Consider the following 20,200-nt stretch of genomic DNA (forward strand, 5'->3'; position numbering starts at 1 on the left):
ACCACAGCTACTGCTCTCCGCAGCTATTCAACTGCTCTGAAGATGGAGGCGCTACGTTCCTCCGAAACGTCGGCCAAAACGAAGAATACACGGTGCCTAAACCCAGAAGACAACTTTCTTCAAAGTCGTTATATCTTCAATTAAGCGACACGCCAAGAAGACGTATTATTAATATGGCTCTACAGCCCTTTGTTGGTGTTTTGTCGCTTTTTCAGTTTCTTGAGCCTGTACACAGTCGGTAGGACTCCTTGGACCTCTACCTACACACAGAACAAAGACACATAGACATCCATGCCTCTAGTAGGATTCGAACCCATGACTACAGTGTTCGAGTGGGCGAAGACGGTCATGAATATGTATCCCTGTGCTTAATCAAGCACCAGGCTACGAAAATACATGGCGAACTAATTTCAGTTTAAGATAAAGATGGAAGATAACTTCAAGCGCCAGCCGTTTTACCTCCGCAAGAAGAAAGGGTCCACTGAAACTCAGTCGGTATAGAGGCTGTCTACGGGCTGAACGACCGAGAGGTCGGAGTTCGAGTCTCGGAGGGTCAAGAATTTTCACTCCTCCATGTCAAGACCGACTCTGGGGCCCACCCAACCTCCTATATAATGGGTACCGGTTTCTCTTTCAAGGGGGTAAAGCGGCCGGGGCGTGAAGCTGACCGTTCACTTCCAACTAGTGTCGAGGTCAAGAAAATGTGGATCTATACATCCACTCCCCCATACGCCTTCATGGTGTAGTGCTTAATTAGTTAAGCACAAGGACTTTACCCTTTTTACCACTAAATGGTACGCAGAGTGGGTCTCAGAACCAGTCCGGACGCAGTGGTGGTAAGGAACAGAATCACAAGTCTCCTGATTCTTAAAAGACAAGTCTGAAATTTTTAAGTCAATCATTCCATTGTCAGGAGCTAAGAGATGTCAAATGTCAGCTCAATTTTTGTAGTTGGAAGAAAGTTCTGGCATCCACTTCGTAAGGAAAGATTCTGCCCACTCGGTATACGAACAGGACTGGTAGACGCGTGAAGTACCGGTCATTGGTAAATTGTCGGACATACGCAAATGCCCGCTGTCATCAATTACGTAATAAAGTGGATTATGCTGCTGCATTTTGAGACAAGATTCGGCTCCAAAGTAACTGGAATAACAGTGTTATTACGAACCGCAAGACTAGGCTGAAAGAAGAGAAGGCGCCAAATACTCGTATTTACGAAAATACAAACTCGGGCACATCAAAATATCACTTGTGGCTGAAGAGCTAAGGACTCCAACAGAGCTTCAATGTTGTCGTCATGCTCCTTTGTGGTTACACCATGATTACATTGTCGCTATGAGACAAATATGCAGTTATTTTCCCTGTGACTTCCTGGTATCACATAATAAATCTGAACTAGTTACCAATAAAATTGCTGAAAGACCGATTTTCCTACCATTGTTAGTTCATTGGCATTACTGTTGCACTGTACTTCCTGCAACACCATCATCCACTGTACAAGCTGGGTAAATCAGTTTCCACGTGACCTGCTCACATCTGGGATCTCCACTGTCCTGATGCTATTTATGGTCAACCTCAATACCTCCTGGTAAACTCTGGAATATTGCCTTAAATAATACCACAACTTCCTCCCACATCCTGTCAAACTCATTATGCACTATTATCCAATCATTCGAAGCTGTACAGTCCGAACTACAGTGTTATTAAATAAACTAAAAAACAGATAACGTTATCATAAGTCAGTGGTAGCTTCTTCTTTTCTTTCTTTCTTTTTTTGGAGGGAGCCCGTGCGGTAGCGTAGTTGGTTGGTGCACTATGCTACAAGCCGGGAGGACGCAGGTTCAATTCCCGATAAGGTCACTGAATTGTTAAATTGACCTAATCCTTCCAGTCGCACTATGACCCTGGGATCGATTGAGCCTCTAACAGAAATGAGTACCAGGAATTTTCCTGGGTGGTAAAGGGCGGCAGCGGTTAAGGCTGACTTAACCGCCATGTGTGAGCCGACTGTCTAGAAAATGGGGAGGCTTGACAACTCACAACTCTATGGGTCTCCATGGCCTGTTACAGCGATAGCTTCACCTTTTTTATCGATATTAGCTTTTTACAGGCTTGGCTTTGATTCCTGCAAATGATAGTTTTCTTAATTCACCATCATGTCTGTAAGTTTTTGAGACCAATCAGCCTCACTCCTAATTCATATCTGCAACTCTTTCCCCTAAAATACAGCAGGCACCCTAATAGTAACCACTCATCTGCAGCATGTGCCAAGGTCTAAAATGCACAGAGATTACATCCATATCCCTCCTACACCTTCATGGCATTATGCTTAGACAGAGGAGTAACTTACATTTTACTAGCAAGACAGGAAAATTTCACCAATCCTTCTAACATGTCCTGGATGATGCACCGTTCAATTTTCCTTCGGCAAAATATTTATTTCGTTTCTTACCAATCTGCTCTATCATAAACACCATGTAACCTGATATTTATTTTCATTTGTTACAGACTATTTCACTACAACATTACATTAAAGATTTTAATGTCAATTAAACCCAAGAATATTCAAATGATAATTCAATGTGTGCATGAAGAGACTGAGGAAAATCAGAGCTCATACCACCATTATCAGTCTCTGAGCCATCAGATTTTCTTACACAACAATTAACATTTAAACGAGATACGACTGTAACAAGAGGACCTAGGAAAAGTGGATCAACGGGCTGACATATTGAAAGACTAACTTGAATACATACTATGAACTGTTGATTATGTTTAAGATATTCCAGAAGCACCTTACCAAAAGTCAAGAACTTTAATATGTCTGAAACAAAAATGAAGTGTTTACACGCCTTTTTACTCAGTTATTACCTAGTTATGAAGTTAGGAGAAGCTCATCATCAGATGTTGGCATAATGCCACCACTACAATCAGTGTCTCAAGTGCACGGTAGAGGACACGAAATCTGCATGCCATACAAACCTAATATATACTCCACTAGAGACAACAGTGAGCTAACAGGATTACTACTTTACCAAGAAGCAGGGAAGCAAAAACATTTAACACAATAACAAAAGTATATATTTAACAGTATGTATAAAGTACAAACAATACATGAACAGAACAAGTAAGTGGTTACCCATAAGACATTACAGTTTTTAACTATATTAATGGTTATTAATTTACCGAAACATGTAAAGGCATCCTATATATACATTTGAGCCACACTGGACAGTGTAGTCAAATCAATCCATAGTACATAATGCCAGTTAATGAGAGCAGTAAAGGGCTCAGCTGTACACAAGATGGCTGGCATGAAACATCAAGTGACATTAGGTATGTACAATAAACAACAAGAGTCTGTCCTCTGCTGTAAGTAGCCCTCACTGCTAATGCAACTTCTTGCCCATAACACAGTTAAATTAACAAACAATAATCCGTATCTCCTCAACAAAATAAAATACTGACAAAGCACCATAGCTGGACAGAGATATTGGGTTTTCGGACTTTATCCACTGTCCCGGTTTTAAGATAACTAAGAAGAAACTCGACGTTTCAGAAACTGGATCTGTTTCCATCCTCAGGTGAGGGTAGCTCTTTCTAAAGAACCCAACAGAATAGGTGGTTTACCTCACCTGAGGACGGAAATAGATCCAGTTTCCGAAACGTCATGTTTTTTCTTAGTTATCTTAAAACCAGGACGATGGATAAAGTTCAAAAACTCAGTATCTCTGTGTTATACACCATCGTCAGAATCCTACAGCAACCAACATAGAACTACCTGCACAACAGGTACTCACCCCCTGTTCCCCTCCCCTCCCACCCCAAGATGGTGGTAGCTAAACACGACAAAATGAATTTAGAATTTACTCAGAGTTTACATGGCGTACATGCCAAAGCAAAACACATAGCAAACAAAACTTAAATACAACTGTGTTCCACCAAATCTGCCAGACAGTCAAGCATTCATAGCTGGGGTTCCAGGAGTAAGGGAAAAGGAATATGACAGCATAAAATAACAGTTCAAAAGTTGTATTTAATACAGTACAAATTTTACATAACAGATGCAAAAATTTTATATCACAGTAATCACAGCATAACTTTAAAATTTCAACTTCATTGTGCTTCTGAGCAGTCTTGGTTTCATGCATTTGCACCAAGCACTTCAGTAAGCTCTTTGAATATATGTTACATTTAACCTTCTGCGTGTCACCCGCTTCTTGCTGGTCTCTTGTTTGGCTTGCTCTTCAACCCTGAATGCATAAGCTGTACATTCCTCTAAAATGTCAGTGAATCTCTATTGGACTACACGGTGTTAAATCCCAGCAGAGAGTACTCTTCATGGCCACCACTGTGGGAACCTCAAATTCAATTTCTGGAAGTGAGTATAGACATGAACGAGACCAGGCAGATGGCGAGCGTGTTGGCGCGAAGGAGTCTGGGCATTTAGCAGGCGAAGTTTTCTACATGACTGGACTAGGTCACACAAGCAGAGCAAACAGAATTGTAGGAAGACAGCCCAGACAGGACTCAATATGAGTACTACTGTACTGATATGTTTGCCTGAAGCTGCAGCCAAATGCTCCATCCAGATGATCTGAAAGTGCTTTCTGATGCAACCTTTGCTGCATGACGATGGCATCAACTAGCATATGACATACAAGTTAAATCGGTTTGGAAGATACAGCAAAGTGGTTCTGGATTAAACAGAGCCAGTAACTGAGATCCTGGGACAACAAAGTGCTTAGGATCCAAGTAAGAATGGTCTGACGGCCTATGAATGATTGTGAATGCCTGTAAACAGTTGTAGAGAACAGGAATTAGAGTCACATAAGTCCAGTTCCAACCTGAACCCACTGTGTGGTCATCCTCACATGATACTGGTGTCAGAAGTGGGATGGATGGATGAATTCTGGACTACTGGATTCAATTTGAGGCTGCAACCAAAGTGACACATGCACATGGATGGGCTGGAACATCTGTTATGCATTTTACAGAGTATTAGCTTCTGGTATGTGACACCTCGCATTCAACAATGAATTCATGTGTGTACATCGTCATAAACCTCCTTCCATTAAGGGTTCTTTTTAATAAGAAGGTTTACTATTGCCTCCAAAATCTGTGAATTTGGTCACTGTGAGCTCTGCAAATTTTATCCATCAACAGAAGAAGAGTTCATATGCAAGAAAATATCATACAATATAAGTAAACAGGTTGTGTAAAAGTACATGGACATCAGATGCATATGACAGGCTTTCTTTTCAAAAAACTTCCAAGTACAGTTAAACTGTGCATTAGGGTATTCTTAAGATCTGTATCATATGTTATCATTAAGGGGGGAAAAAAGGTATTTTTGTGGGGTTAGGACAGAGAGGAGGAAACCTTCTACTCAAAGGCTTATAAGATACCATAAGAGCATGATTTGCATTCAGTTAGAATTTATACAGCTCTGATTCCATACTTCCATTCATTTGCTTATCACACAGTCATTCAAATTTTATCTTAAATTCTAACTTCTGGAAGAGGACATACTCATAAAATAATCATTCACTGATCAAGATTTTAAACAGAGAGGTGTAATGGATGCAGCATCTTTAGCAGAAAATCCACAAAGAGGGCATTCATACTTTTCATCCGCCAGGTGGTTCGCCTGTCAACAAAGAACACATAATTTGCAAAATGCCATTATCATTATGAAACAGAAATATTAACAAGTTCCTTTGACTTCAATTACCAACATAAAAGCTTCCATACAATCTAAGTATCCATACCATGATTTCATCATGCTCAAATTCCACATTCAGGAAAATTAAACAGCTGTCTGCACAATTTCACAGTATTTTTAAACAGGCTTCGCACTGATAGCATCTATTATCAATGCCCCTCTCTTTCTTCCTACTTCCATACTTTATGAAAATTATCAATGCCCCTCTCTTTCTTCCTACTTCCATACTTTATGAAAAAACATAAGTCTGCAGTATCATCATGTGTGTGCCATAACACTTTTGAATCAACTGATGGGTATGACAGGCATGCAACGTGTGACAACCAAGTGTGTCTTCATAGATTCCCTGCCACTGATAATTCCAAAGCGGCAGCCATTGGATTCTACTTCTCCCCCCACCAGTACCCGGTAGGGGTATGAAGCTGACCACTTACCCCCATCTAGTGCTGAGATCAAGAATGGTACAGATATACCTCAACTTCCCTAGTTCATCTTCATAATGTGGTGCTTAACGAGTTACACCCAGGGTTTAGCGGCCTCCGTAGTCTAGAGGTAACGTTCCCACCTCATGACACGTAGTACGTGGTTTCAAATACCCGGCAGAGGTCGTCGAATTTTTAAGGGCAGAAAAATTCAGGGAACAAGTCCTCCGGGAGAGACTTTAAGCCGTGGGTCCCGTGTCGTAGCTTTACGGCATGTAAAAGAACCTCACACCTCCAAAGGAGGTCACTGAGCAAAACTGCGGATGTTTGCCGCCCAACAGCAGTCACTAATACCTCCGGTAGATGAGGGAAGCATTATAGATACTTCTCAGCCAGTAGAGCCGGTCTCGCTGGCTGAGCGGGACTGATGGTAAGCACCAGTACCGGTAGGATATAGAGACTGATAGAAATCACAGAGGGAAGCACAATGGACCACTACAGGTCTAAGTGCATGGGGAAACCCACCCTCTCTAATAACTAACTAACTATACCCAGGGTTTACTCTTTCACTTTGTATGCACACAAAGCGAATACAGTGACACTGTGACAGGTTAGCTGGCACCTGCATGTGCACACTTCCTACATAAAGTTAGTGGAACCTGTGCCATTCCCTTTGAGTAACATGCATGACCTCACAGAAAAGCATAATACATGGGAGGTTTTAATACAGGGGAATGGACTGCTGTGAGCAGTGGGCTAATGTAGAATTTTGCCATCAGAAAGATGTATGTGTATTCTGACTGCCACTAGACAGTACAGACAATTACAAAAAAAAGCTGAAATTTTGGTTGATACATCATGGTTGCCACACAATCCTTATTAAGGGTCTTCAGATGCATCACATCTGCTGAGACGTTTCACCAAAAGCGCTGATGTTAGAGCAACACATCGACTGCATGCACATTAGCAGTGAGGTGGCCACACACATCCTATGTGATTGTGAGGACATAGCCTATTTAAGACTTAATCACCTTGACCAGATCTTCATGGAACCAAGTGATTATTATGACGTCCCCATAAACAAAGTCCTACATTTCATTCAAAGTGTAGGATTGATAAAGGGTTAACCAAAAAAAAAAAGGGGGGCCATTGCTTATGGATTCATTGATGGTGAGGTTAAGAACGCAATGGACAACTTCCTTGGCTGGCAGGGAAATAATGGCACATCAGTGTGTTCCTGAAGATGTTATGTTCAACAGAGAGAGCTTCAAGCTGTTCATAAGAGTGTCACAGAATGTGGATGACCACAGACCAGCTGCTCCTGTATATAACAATGCATATCAATCACTGCTTACAACAGCAACTCACCACATATGATATTGTAGTGATGCTCCAGCCATCATCCCTCTCCCCCTTTCAAACAAAGCGCAACTTTTACCTCCATTCATGGATGAAGAACTGACTGATCATCTACAATTTCCACAGTGCATATCTGCTGGAGAATGGTACTTTGAAGGCATCTACACTTAAGCATTTCTTAATGGAATGGAGACAGGGTTCCTGTGATAGAACTGTAGCCGCCACATACATATGGCACACCAAGCAGACAGCACATGGCTCAAAAACACTTGCATAAACAAAGAAACGAACTCTCACCTTAATGCAGTAGAAGCAAAATACATGACTACAGCCCATATGATGTGGAAGAACAGGTGTCTCATTGCATTCAGCACACTTGTTACCAATTCTGAAAACCACAGCTCTGCTGCCGATGTCCTTCTTCCGCCATAAGAATAAATTAGCTATTCTTCGCTTCAAAGCATGGTAATTTACAAGTGGTACAGCAAAAATAGAAAGCTCCTGTAAATAAATATGACATTATACAGATTCTTTGTATTTAAGCAGGATAAAGTCCAAAATATGGGACATAAAACAATGCATGCATAGCTCAATAAAGAACATATGCTCCAAATTACTTATTTCCTTCTCCATGAAGTTTGCCAGTACTGTCTGGGAAATGCCCTGATTTGTAGACTGAAAGAGATCTATTACAATTCTTCAAGTTAACAACATTACTATCCTCTCCATGTCAGGTGGGTCCCTTGTCACCATGGCATGGGGTGTCCTCACGTTGCGCATGGAGGAGACGCCCTCCAAGTATGGAGGGAAGCTGCTAATATATGGAATACACAGTCGTGGACAGCAGACAGGGGGTGGTCCTCCAGCTTGAGGGTTGGATGTGGGGCTAACAACTCACCATAAAAAATAAGCTTGTTACAAAAATGTTCAAGAAGACTCAGACCTGGACAGATTCTGTGGATAAACGACCTGAGCAAAAGAAAATGGACATGGGATTAGGCACTTGGAATGTTAAGACGTACGTATAGGGCAGGTTTGCTCAGGGCAGTGGCGGAAGAAATCTCAAAATATAAGAAAGATTTAGTTGGAGCACAGGTCACATGGGACAGAGGTGGCACCAAACCAGCAGGTGAATATAAATATATTTGCTTTGGCAAGGGCTATAATGGTGTTCAAAACCAGTTTTCTAGATTTCAGATTATCACTGCAGTGGTTCTTTTGTTAACACTTTTTTATCTTTATAAGAGACTACCACTTTCTTTATGTTTTATGTCTTACACGATGTGTCCAGGATCCGTTAGGACTCATTTTTTAAATTGTGCCCTGCAATGCCATCTGTTGGCGAGTTTTGACATTAAGATTCTTGAAGTTTCTGTCTATAATTTCAAAGCGCAAGCATCACAGCATCATGTGTTCTGACCTTGAATGTAACAGTACTGTTCTGATGCTCGTCAGAAAATGGCGTTGAACAGAGCCAACATCAAATTTTTTTGAAGTTAGGCAAAACAGCTGGAGAAGCGTATGAAATGAAGAAAAGTGTGTACAGTAATGATTGTGTGAGTTGCTCGAACATTTTTCAATGGTATGCTGTATTTCGTGACGGCAGGGAGAACACTGAAGATGCTCCACGTGCATCAAAGCCAAGAACAAGTCGCGCTTAAGAAAACGTGAAAAAAGTGACCAAAATCCTTGCATCAGACAGAGATGATTCTGCAAGACTCATCAGGGTGCTTTTGGGAATACAGAAAAGTACTGTGTATCAAATTTTGACCGAGGATTTGGGCAAACAGAACGTCTGTGCGCGGTTTGTACTGCATGTGCTGTCAGGCGATGAAAAACATGCCAGAGAGAAACACTTCAGACATGTTACGGTCAGTCCAAAGTGATACAAAATTTACAAAATCGATTGTTACTGGTGACAAGACATGGTGTTTTCAACATGAGCCTCTCACAAAGCGGCAGAGTGCAGTGTGGTTGAGCCCAAAGAAAGTGTGCATGCAAAAGAGTCGAGTAAAGACACTGCTAACCGGTTTCTTCAATTCCAAAGGAATCATTCACAAGGAATTCCTGTCAGAAGGTCAAACAGTGAATTCTGATTATTATCTCAGAGTCCTCAATCATTTGTGGGCGAGAATTCTTCGAATTCCACCTGAATATCGAGATCAAGGTTCCTGGTCACTCCTCCATGACAATGCCCCACCCCCACAAATCGAAGATCGTGCACGATCCTTTGACCAGAAAAGGGATCACAGTCCTCGATCATCCTCCGTATTCACCAGATTTGGCTCCAGCAGATTTCTGGTTGTTCCCAAAAGTTAAGTGGCGATGAAAGGAGACAGTCATGACACCATCCAGGATATCCAAAGGGAATCTACTGTAGTTTTAAATGCGATTCCACAAAAGGAGTACAATGACTGTTTTCGAAAACATTCCAATTGATTCCAGCTATGTACTGATTCAGAAGGAGGCTATTTTGAAAATAATTCACGTCTTGTATTTTTAATGAACACAGTCCTAACAGAACCTGGAGACACTGTGCATGTGCCTATACTTCTGCATTATTTGTCAGAAGAGAACAAACAATGCAGATCCTGATGAGAGTTAACAGTAGCAAGTTTCCCTAAACACACATCCCATGTAACATCTTGGTCTTAACAGTAAAAGTAACCACTAGGTTGGTGAGGAATTGATATACAGCAGGCATGTCCAACTTCAAACAGGTTGTGATCGACTTTTTAGTGTCAAAACTGCTAGTGATCTACCACCCCCTCCTATCGTTGTACCTCGCTTTAAGCAGAAATATTGGTAAAAATAACACGACACATGATGTTTGTTATAAAAGCAACTAGTAACTGGGCTGTGTATCTGATGTCTGTAGATTCATCCAGTTGGAGAGAGAAAGAAACACAATTCGAAACATCTTTCAACAACTGTTCAGTTATGTTTCCACACATCATTTCCATTCGCTGCACAATGGTGTTTCTTGATAATTGAAGATCTTGAATAGTAGCTATGATCTCTTCTTATTTTTAAATTCTTCAAAAAGGTTATTAGCTATTTCAAGAAAACGCTCTTTTCCAAATTCCCCTTCAGTGAAAGGTTTGCATTTTTTAACGATCAGATTGCTGACCTTGAAGGATGATTTGGTTGCATTGTTAGAAAGTGCCCTTGGTTTTGCCATCAACTGTTGTTAGCAGCTAATTTCGATTTAAGTTCTTTAAGCTTAAGTTTACGAATTTCACTTTTGGGTGGAAAACCAGCATCATACTTATTGCTATGGAGAGCATTATAATGACGTTCCAGATTACACTTTTTTGGCAAGGATACTGAGGCGTTGCATTTTCCACTACATTGAGTTAACTGTTTTATCTGACACACGCACACAGACACTTTCGAAATTAATAAAATAACGTGAGCAGAGCACTTACTGTCCCTTTCATTACACTGAGCTCATCCCCAAACTCTATATTTGTTCAATACACAGCAAAGCGACAAATCTCCAATAACAGCTAATATAATAATACATCTCACTTGTTAGTTCAACATACGGGGATTCACAGTTGACTGGAGGGAGGGAATGAAGTGAATCACATGTTCTGTCAATCAGTCTTGCATCAGAACACACGCGGCTGATGACGAGCGATGAAATAAGAGTTCACGTGATAAGGATAGAGTAGGGACTTCCCCACAGTTCACTTAACACAAGTGTAAAGCAATTTTCACATAAGCTACATAAGAACAGAAAACTAGGAATGACTAATACGTATTTTCCCTTCAAAATCTGAATATAATCATATTATATTATAAGTGAATTTGCATGCGTTTCATGTATAATTTCCTTTTAGGCCTATGAGATCGACCAAAAATTGTAACGTGATCGACGCAATGGACATGCCTGATATACAGTAACAGCATATCCGATCTACATGTTTCTATCCAAAATTCTACTGCCAATGAGATAAGGTAAGTATGACACAGAGTTCAGTGATTCATTGCTTTATCCACAGGAACAACAATAGTAATGTCTATGCTGTAAGGTAGCCAGAAACAAATTGAAATAATGTGTCCATATTCTAAGTAATACTGGGGCAGAGCATTTTAGTACAATCTGTAAAAAACTAAATACACTCAACTCTCAATTATCCAGGATAATGGTGGGGATGGAAATCACGATTAATCGAAAAGCCGGTTAAGACAAATTTTATTAAAAGTAGTACTGTAATACTGTACCTTCATAATACTATAGGCCTACCCGTATTTAAATTTATTCAACCTCATTTTTATATCATCTCATGGCTTATTTAATACTTTTTTTTACATTACACTGAAGTATGAATTAGTTATTTCAATCACAGTGTTCAACAACATCCAACACTTTTTATGAATATTCACACTTAACACTTAAAAAATGTAATATTGTCGTTTGCTTTTTCGTGGCATTTTCCTTTTTACGGATATCCGTATGAAGCCTAGGTAATATTAGCTTGTCACTTAATAAACTGTTCTCTTCACTCTCAAGATAGTCTAGTAAGAATTCCAGATGATTAAGAGCAGCACCATGTGATATTTTCTTACTAGCAGAACTGTCCACCTCTTCTTCCTCATTCTCACTTTCTTCTCGCTCTTCTGGCTGCACTCCCACTGAACTTAGATTTCGTCACTTCTTAACATTTCCAAGCCTGGCTCACACGAGTTTCTGTTGAATACTTAACACAACATGCTTCCTGCTCTTCTGGCTGCACTCCCACTGAACTTAGATTTCGTCACTTCTTAACATTTCCAAGCCTGGCTCACACGAGTTTCTGTTGAATACTTAACACAACATGCTTCCTTTTACAGCCTGACATTTTGCTAACACACTAGAAGATCGATACAAAGAGACCAACTGGGGTGGTGTATCTGTCCTTGAAACTTCCCACAAATCCTTGCATTCTTTCACCCCTACCCTAGAACATTGTGTTAGCATAATGGGACCAAAGAATGCAGAGCTCGGTTTACACTAGTGCAAAAATAATGTTACAACTACCATGTGAAACAAAAGTGAGTGAATATTAAACAACATATAAGCCTCAAAAGAGCCTCAGTAGCCCCAGTTAAGCCGCAAACCGGTTTATCCGCCCCCGAATAATCGAGAGTTGAGTGTAGGTCGCTTGAAGAACAATGGAAACCAAGTACTCACACCTGAATTATGTGATGACATAATTCTGAAACAACAGTCACTAAAGCATAAAAAATACTTCATGAACTCTACGGATCTCTACAGCCACAACATGAAATGTGTCACATTTGTTCTAGACAATAAATGTGCACTTTCCTTCTGTTACCTAATACCCATGCCACTAAGACTTCATTGCATCATTATGCCAACAGTCCATCACTCATCCCAACTTTAATGGACATTTTATCAATGACAGGAGCTAAACACAATTAAAATGACACTCCATACAGCACCAGGGCACACAGAAGTCACTTTTCCATATAAAAGAATTATCTAAATCAGATGCCACTGCTATGTACTGTACTTACAATCAACCCATGCCACAGAAGTTCTCGTGTCATGTAACTATAACCCACAGTACGGTCTTCACCTGGAGGTGCTACAGAAACAGGTTGCAATCCAAGAATTCGATCTACTAAAGTTGGGTGTTTCCCTTCTGTTAGGAACACCAACAAATTTACCAAATTTGCCAACTGAAAGGTGATATCTGCCCAATGAAAGAAAAGTTTTATCTGGAAATCACAAAACCAAACATGCTAAAACATGATCAGGTAACTGTATCCTCATTAAATGACATTAAAATAGTCCATTTCATTTATCCATGTCTGTCTGCTGTGTAGATATACTGTACGCAGTGTAAATCAAATAGACATAAGCTAAATTAAGAGAGGTTATTTCTAAGTTACTGATTCTCTGGAAATCACCAATATGACATACACATTATATATATATATATATATGTAGGTAAGTCAATAAGTAAGTTACAAATGGATATATAACTTAAACAAATAAGAGTAACAAAGGTAAAGCTATCCCTGTACCAGGACGTGAAGACCCATAGGGTTCTGAGACGAGGGTCCCTCATTATCTAGACAATCGGCTCAAAGATGGCGGTAAGGTTGTCAGCCTTATGTGACAGCTGTGCTTTACTCCCCAGGAAAATTATTTAATTAATTCCTGGTACTCATTTCTGTTAGAGGCTGAGTCGACCCCAGGGCCATAGTGCGGCTGAAAGGATTGCGTCAATTGAAAAAATCCAATGACCGCATCGGGACTTGAACCCACGACCTTCCAAACAAATTAGAGTACTGATTTGAAAAATGCTTTTATTTCTCAACATAATCACCCTGAACATTGAGGCACTTGTCCCATTGTTTCACAAGCCCCTGAAAACCAGCAGCATAAAATTCTTTGGGCTGCTGTCAGAACCAGGCAGTGACTGGGATCATGAAGGCAAACTGCTCACTGTATTCCAGCCTCAAGGACAAACTGTAAATGCCAACTTCTACTGTAACATCCTCAGCAAACTTTGTATGGCCATTCAACGGAAGTGACCAGGACTCCTCACCAGGGGCATGTTGATCTCGCATGACAACACGCGTCCCCATACTGCCAACACGACAAATGAGATGCTGTGAAATTTCATGTGGGAAGTCCTCGAGCATCCTCTATATAGCCCCGACCTTGCTCCAAGTGACTTCCATTTGTTCGGCCCTCTTAAACATCATCTTTCGGCTGAACATTATCCTGACGATGAAGCTGTAGAAAGGGATGTCACTGCCTGGCTCCGACAGCAGCCCAAAGAATTTTATGCTGCTGGTTTTCAGGGGCTTGTGAAACGACGGGACAAGTGCCTCAATGTACAGGGGGATTATATTGAGAAATAGAAGCATTTTTCAAATCAGCACTCTTATTTGTTTAAGTTCTATATCCATTTGTAACTTACTTATTAACTTACCCTCATTCATTCATTACATTCAAAATGTATTTAGTCACAGAACCAGCCTCTTAAATAAAGAGATAAAACAACTCCACAAATTGTAAAATCTATACATAAAGTTTCATCCAATTCCATTTAAGAACTTAAAAGACAAATGCCTAAGTTTATTTAGGCCCTTTAGTAAAATGAATGTCAAAAAGAATCACAGTCAATGAAACTTACACGTAATAATTCTTCTATAACACTAATGATGTAAAAGTTAAAGGTAAAGCTATCCTGTAACAGGCTGTGAAGGCCCATAGGGTTGTGAGACATTTAAGCTTCCACATCTTCTCTAAATAATCGGCTGAGACGGCAGTAAGGTTGACAGTGTTGTGTGCTGGACTCCCTTTACCCCACCAGGAAGATTCCTGGTACTCATTTCTGTTAGAGGCTGAGTCTATCCCAGGGCCATAGTGTGGCTGGAAGGATTAGTTCAATTGAAAAAATCCACCTCATCAGGACTCAAATCCACGACTTTCCAGCTTGTAGCATAGTGCCTCAACCAACTATGACACCGTGTGCCTCCACTCCCTCATAGGTCTTCATGGCACGGTGCTTAATTAAGCACAGGGACAACTTTACCTTTAACTTAATATAATATAATACTAAGTTAAAGGTAAAGTTGTCCCTGTGCTTAATTAAGCACCATGCCATGAAGACACATGCAGGAGTGAGGTATAGCCCCACCATTCCTGAGCTCAACACTGGAAGGAGGTGAGTGGTCAGATTCATGCCCTGGCTGCTTTACCCCCCCCCAACAGGAAAGAGCCCCTGGTACCCATGGGATAGAAAGCTGGGTAGGCCCCAGAGCTGTGTGGGACATCAGGTTCAGTAGCACAGAAAGAAAACCATGTAAATTTCTGTAACAGATATTTATGGCTGTTAGAAGAAGAGTATACAGACGAGCAGGCAAGCAGAGTGTGTAGTAACTGGTGAGGTGTTGTGGCCCCTGGAATGGTCTGTAACTCTAAGGCAGGGTGCACCCAATGAATACTGGTAAAAACTCTGGCTGTAAGCGGGTTGTGGTAGGCTCCCATAGCTGGAAAGAAAAACCTTTTGCCCTTGACAGGAAGCAACCCCTGGCCCTCCATCCTATAACCCATCCCTATACTGATACTATGACTTTCTTGTGGTACTTCATTATAAAACAGTATAAAATGTTCCAAAACTTTACTTCCTTTCAACTTCTTATTTTCGTAAACTCTGGCTATTCAAAATGTGTGGAACAATTCAAAGAATGCTAAAAAATAAAACTAAAAATGAGACAAAGACTAAATTTTATACGGTAACAGGATAGCGTAGTCGGTATAGTGACTGGCTATGAGCTAGACGACCAAGGGCTCGGAGTTCAAGTCCTGGTGGGGTCAAAAATTCTCTCTGTTCCATGCTCAGCTTGGCTCTGGAGTCCACCCAACCTCCTATCCATTGGGTACTGGGGGCTCTTTCCCTAGGGGTAAAGTGGCCAGGGCGTGAAGGTGACCACTCACCTCCAGCTAGTGCTGAGGTCAAGAAAATGTGCATCTATACATCCACTCCCCCATACGCCTTGATGATGTTGTGCTTAATTAGTTAAGCACAGGGACAACTTTACCTTTACCTTCAATAGGTGTTCTTATGCTTACGTATGGAAGTTAACACTGGGCTCTGAACAGATCTGAAAGGGGGAAAACTGAAAAAGCAGAAATAAATTTTTTAAGCAATTCTCTGGACATACACTTACAGACCATGTGTGCAATAGAAGAATATGCAATGCAATACAAATATATGCTTCTGAAGAAAGAATCACATCTTAATAGCCTCTTCCAGACTGAACTAAACAGTTAAGAATTACCAAAGAGTAGATTCTAAAAAAAGAACAGTAATTCTGAATTACCAGCACGATGAAAGAAGAAATTTTGGATGATCAAGAACATGTTAGGATGACAGTCTTTGCGATGAATGAGCTAATACATTTAAGTTTCATGAGTACCTAACAAAGGACTTAAACTATACAGATAAAAACTAATTTAGATCCTCACATAAAGTGTCCCCTAAAATGAACCAAATTACCAACCTATACCACAATCACATTGGAGTTTTACTGAAAGTGGTCAAATAGTCTTGGCACTTCTACTTACAGACAGAAGAATGGCCATGATGGAAATATTATGTGAATTCTGATTTATTTTCAGTATGCCTAAAAATGCTAGGAACTGGTTGCCAAATGTTTACTACAAAATTTCAAAATATAAAAACTGCAATTCCCTTGTTCCAGTTTAATTACTCCACTTTAAAATAACTTAATCTGGATGTGAAGAATAAATTATAAATCTTTGATTCCTGATCTGGCAATATTTCAGGTAATCACAAATAATAAAGAATTAATTTTTGATGTAAATACTATCTTGAGAGAACTGGGGCAGAATATTAACAATACCATGTTCAACAAAAATTTAAAAGCATGGCATTCCTAACAAGTTTCATGAAAACTGGCTAACTACTTTAATATACAAATTATTATGGGGCACACATCCAGAGAGCCATGCACTGCTTTACAAGACAGAAAGCAGACTAAAAAAATTGTCAACCACATTATTCACATAAAATTTACAACTTCAATATGCTATAAACTTTGTAACTAACATATTATACATTTTAATATTAACCTAGCATCTGAAAGCCTAATATTTTTACAAGAAAATTAGCATATATATTCTAATTTTGTTTACAGACCAGTCAACCAGAAGCATGAAGGGTATAAAGTGGATGTTCTAGGAGGAATATTCTTACATGAATGTACATTACAACACAGGGACGAATAAATCCAAACATATTTCTTACCTTCTCAGACAGACTGGGATTTCTTGTAACAGTTGCTATTTCATGTGAACGCTGCTTCAGATACCGAGTTCCAACCGTTAGAATAGCAAAAAGATACGCTTTATTTTTATTAAATTCACCTCCATATCTAACATTCAATAGCTGCTGGCCAAATGTACCATATACTTTATTCACCGACAGCTAGAAAGAAAGAATACATATTATACGCATGGATACATACATAAAGTACTAAATATCACATCATCATAAATTCTATCTCATATTCTGCAATTAAGGTGTACCTCATACAAACCTTCCAAATTATAAATCTCAGTAAGGCATCAACCTCTGGCTCCCATCTACCAAAAAATCCAAATCCCAGAAATTTAACAGTATTTACCACTTGGTTTTTTAGAATTTTGACAATCTCATCATCCAATTCCACTGCATCAAACTGCAAAATGTAAAAACAATATGATCTGTGATATTTAATTACTGTGCAATTCTGTTTACGATATGCTGGTCATTCTCATGCACTAGATACAAAATAATACATTATAAATTAGCACAGAACAGGAATACAATGGCCGTGGAACATTATAATGGATAAAGCTATCTGGAATGAACAGTAAACATCATCACAACATTCGGGAAATCAAGGAAACCAATAACAAAACCATCAGCATGATCAATCTAAAGAATCAAACTAAAATGCAATGCCAACTACCAGCAACAATTACATGACTAGTAAAGCAAAAATTACATTCATGTAGGCATTATTTAAGAGCAGACTTAATTCTGGGAAAGCTTGCTACCATCCAGTTCACATTCCTTTGTCTTCCCAAAGCACTACCTAAACTTCAAGGTACACGAAGTGAGCAGTGCAGCCAAATACTGAATACACACACCTAATGATGGTAGACACAAATTAATGCAGTGTACCTATCATCATCATCATCATCATCACTGGCATGACAGCCCTTTGTGAGACCTGGCCTTCCTCAGGATTGCTTGCCATTCTTCTCCATTCGATGCTACATTGCTACAGTTCTTTACTCACAAAATTATGTCCTGCCACACACATTCTTCCCATCTTAATCTTGGTCTTTCCACTCTCCTATTTCCTTCTGGTTTAGTATTAAGTATTTTCTTAATTGTTCTATTCTCGCTGCCAAGTATTATGTGTCCAGCCCATTCAAGCCTTTTCACCTTTATAAATCAAATAATGTCTGGTTCATTAAATAGTTTGTATAGCTCATGGTTATACCTCTTCCTCCATATTCCATTTTCTTACACTGGTCCAAAGATATATCTCAGGATCCTCCTTTCAAATATACTTAACAGTCTTTCATCCGATCTTGACAGTGGCCAGGTCTCAGGGGCATAAGATAGCCCTGATCCTATAAGTAGTTTATACATCATAGTTCTGGTGTTTCCTAAGCCCATGGAGACATTTATTTGCCGCAAGTACACGCTTTTTTATTTCATCACTGATATCATTTTTACAGTTAACTCCTGATCCAAGGTAAGTGAAACTACATACAACCTCAAATTTATATGAGCCAATTTCAATATATGCAGGTCTATTAGCACAGTCTTTCTTGGTTACCAGCATGTACTTTGTTTTATTTTGGTTAATTTGTAGATTGATCTTTTTTGCTGCTCTTTCCAAATTAACAAAAGCTTCTTTCATAGATTTTTGTTCTACCAATTATATCAATATCATCTGCAAATGNGCAAAATTTGAACTGACTTATAGAATATAGTTCCCTTTGTGTTGATGCCTGCATCTCTAACTACCTTCTCTAATGCTATATTAAACAAAGCAGTGTACCTATACAGAAGTTATATTGGCAGAAATAAATACAACTTGAAGGTTAAAATATTTGAAACTATAACAACAGCCACAGTTCTGTGTGGGTATGAAACTTGGTCACTCACATTAAGGGAAGCCACAGACTGTAGGAGTTGGAAAACAGGGTACTGGAGACAAGATGTGGACTTAAGAGAGAATTTTATAGACCAACATTAACACACATCACTGAAAAATGGGCACTCAGAAGGAACCACTAAAACAAAACTGTACAGACGGAAGTTCTCAGAAATGTGCTTCAATGTACATTATAAATGTACCAGCACAGGTACAATAGGACATATAGAAGCCGACGTGCCGAGTGGACCTAATATGGATTCCACCTCACACTATATGAAATCTTAACTATTGTAATCTATTGTAAGTATTGTAATTTTATTCTCTTATTGTAATCAGCCAATGTACAGTAACTGACTTGTCCTATATCATGTAACAATTATCTATAGGGACGAAATAAATAAATAAATAATGAATAAAACGAAATTACAAATACATAGTATAAAATTTTAATAAGTCAGTGACTCCGGCATGCTACTGTTATTAGATGTAGCAAATTAAAAAGAAAATGGTTTTCCAGTTGTTTCAATGGCATAACGTCCATCCCAAATTTCATAAAAACCAGTCAACTGGTTGAAAATCTTAAATGGAAAAACACATGGCCAAGTTATTTCATATGCCTTTCTTTCTTTCGTTACGAATGAAAAGTGACTAAAAATGTGCTGTACAATAAAACTGAACATTATGAGCCAATGCGACTCATGTCAGTACGTTAAATTACAAGACTCTTTTTACACACTGTAACCCATACTTGAGTAACTCTCGGCACATATCTTTCCTTCGATATCATATTTTGTAATATTAGTACACTTTAGTTTATGACACCAAACGTAACTGCACCACTTTTGTTTTTCTCGCGATTCTCCCAGAACCAATTTCAAATTTACACTTGCAAACACATAATACTTTCTCGACTTTGAAAACTCAGTATCAGCGGGAAACACGGCCTCACAGTCCGACTGTGACGTCACGAACGGTCCCGTAA

At 39.5% G+C, this 20,200-nt stretch overlaps 1 protein-coding gene across 1 annotated transcript; it reads right to left on the reverse strand.

The window, feature by feature from the left end:
• Positions 1 to 4,016: 4,016 nt before the first annotated feature.
• Positions 4,017 to 20,174, reverse strand: LOC111862583 (peroxisome biogenesis factor 2). The gene is made up of 6 exons (XM_023848087.2): positions 19,967 to 20,174; positions 17,599 to 17,739; positions 17,307 to 17,486; positions 13,033 to 13,236; positions 7,804 to 8,007; positions 4,017 to 5,650 (listed from the first exon to the last, which is right to left on the reverse strand). The coding sequence occupies exons 1-6, from the start codon at positions 20,003 to 20,005 to the stop codon at positions 5,555 to 5,557; spliced, it is 864 nt and encodes a 287-aa protein (XP_023703855.1). The 5' UTR covers positions 20,006 to 20,174; the 3' UTR covers positions 4,017 to 5,554.
• Positions 20,175 to 20,200: the final 26 nt, after the last annotated feature.

Source organism: Cryptotermes secundus, unplaced genomic scaffold (genome assembly GCF_002891405.2).
Source record: "Cryptotermes secundus unplaced genomic scaffold, Csec_1.0 scaffold1768, whole genome shotgun sequence".
Taxonomy (NCBI): Eukaryota; Metazoa; Arthropoda; class Insecta; order Blattodea; family Kalotermitidae; genus Cryptotermes; species Cryptotermes secundus.

Bases quoted from the DNA above. Each gene is read 5' to 3' on its own strand.
- LOC111862583 (XM_023848087.2), bottom strand. From the start codon at position 20,005: ATGATATCGAAGGAAAGATATGTGCCGAGAGTTACTCAA. The intron at 8,008-13,032 runs GTAAGTACAGTA...ATTTATTTACAG, and splicing joins TTCTGTGGCATGGGTTGATT to GAGCTTTCTATTTTTGCTGT. The intron at 5,651-7,803 runs GTGAGAGTTCGT...CTTTGTTGACAG, and splicing joins TTTGCTTCTACTGCATTAAG to GCGAACCACCTGGCGGATGA.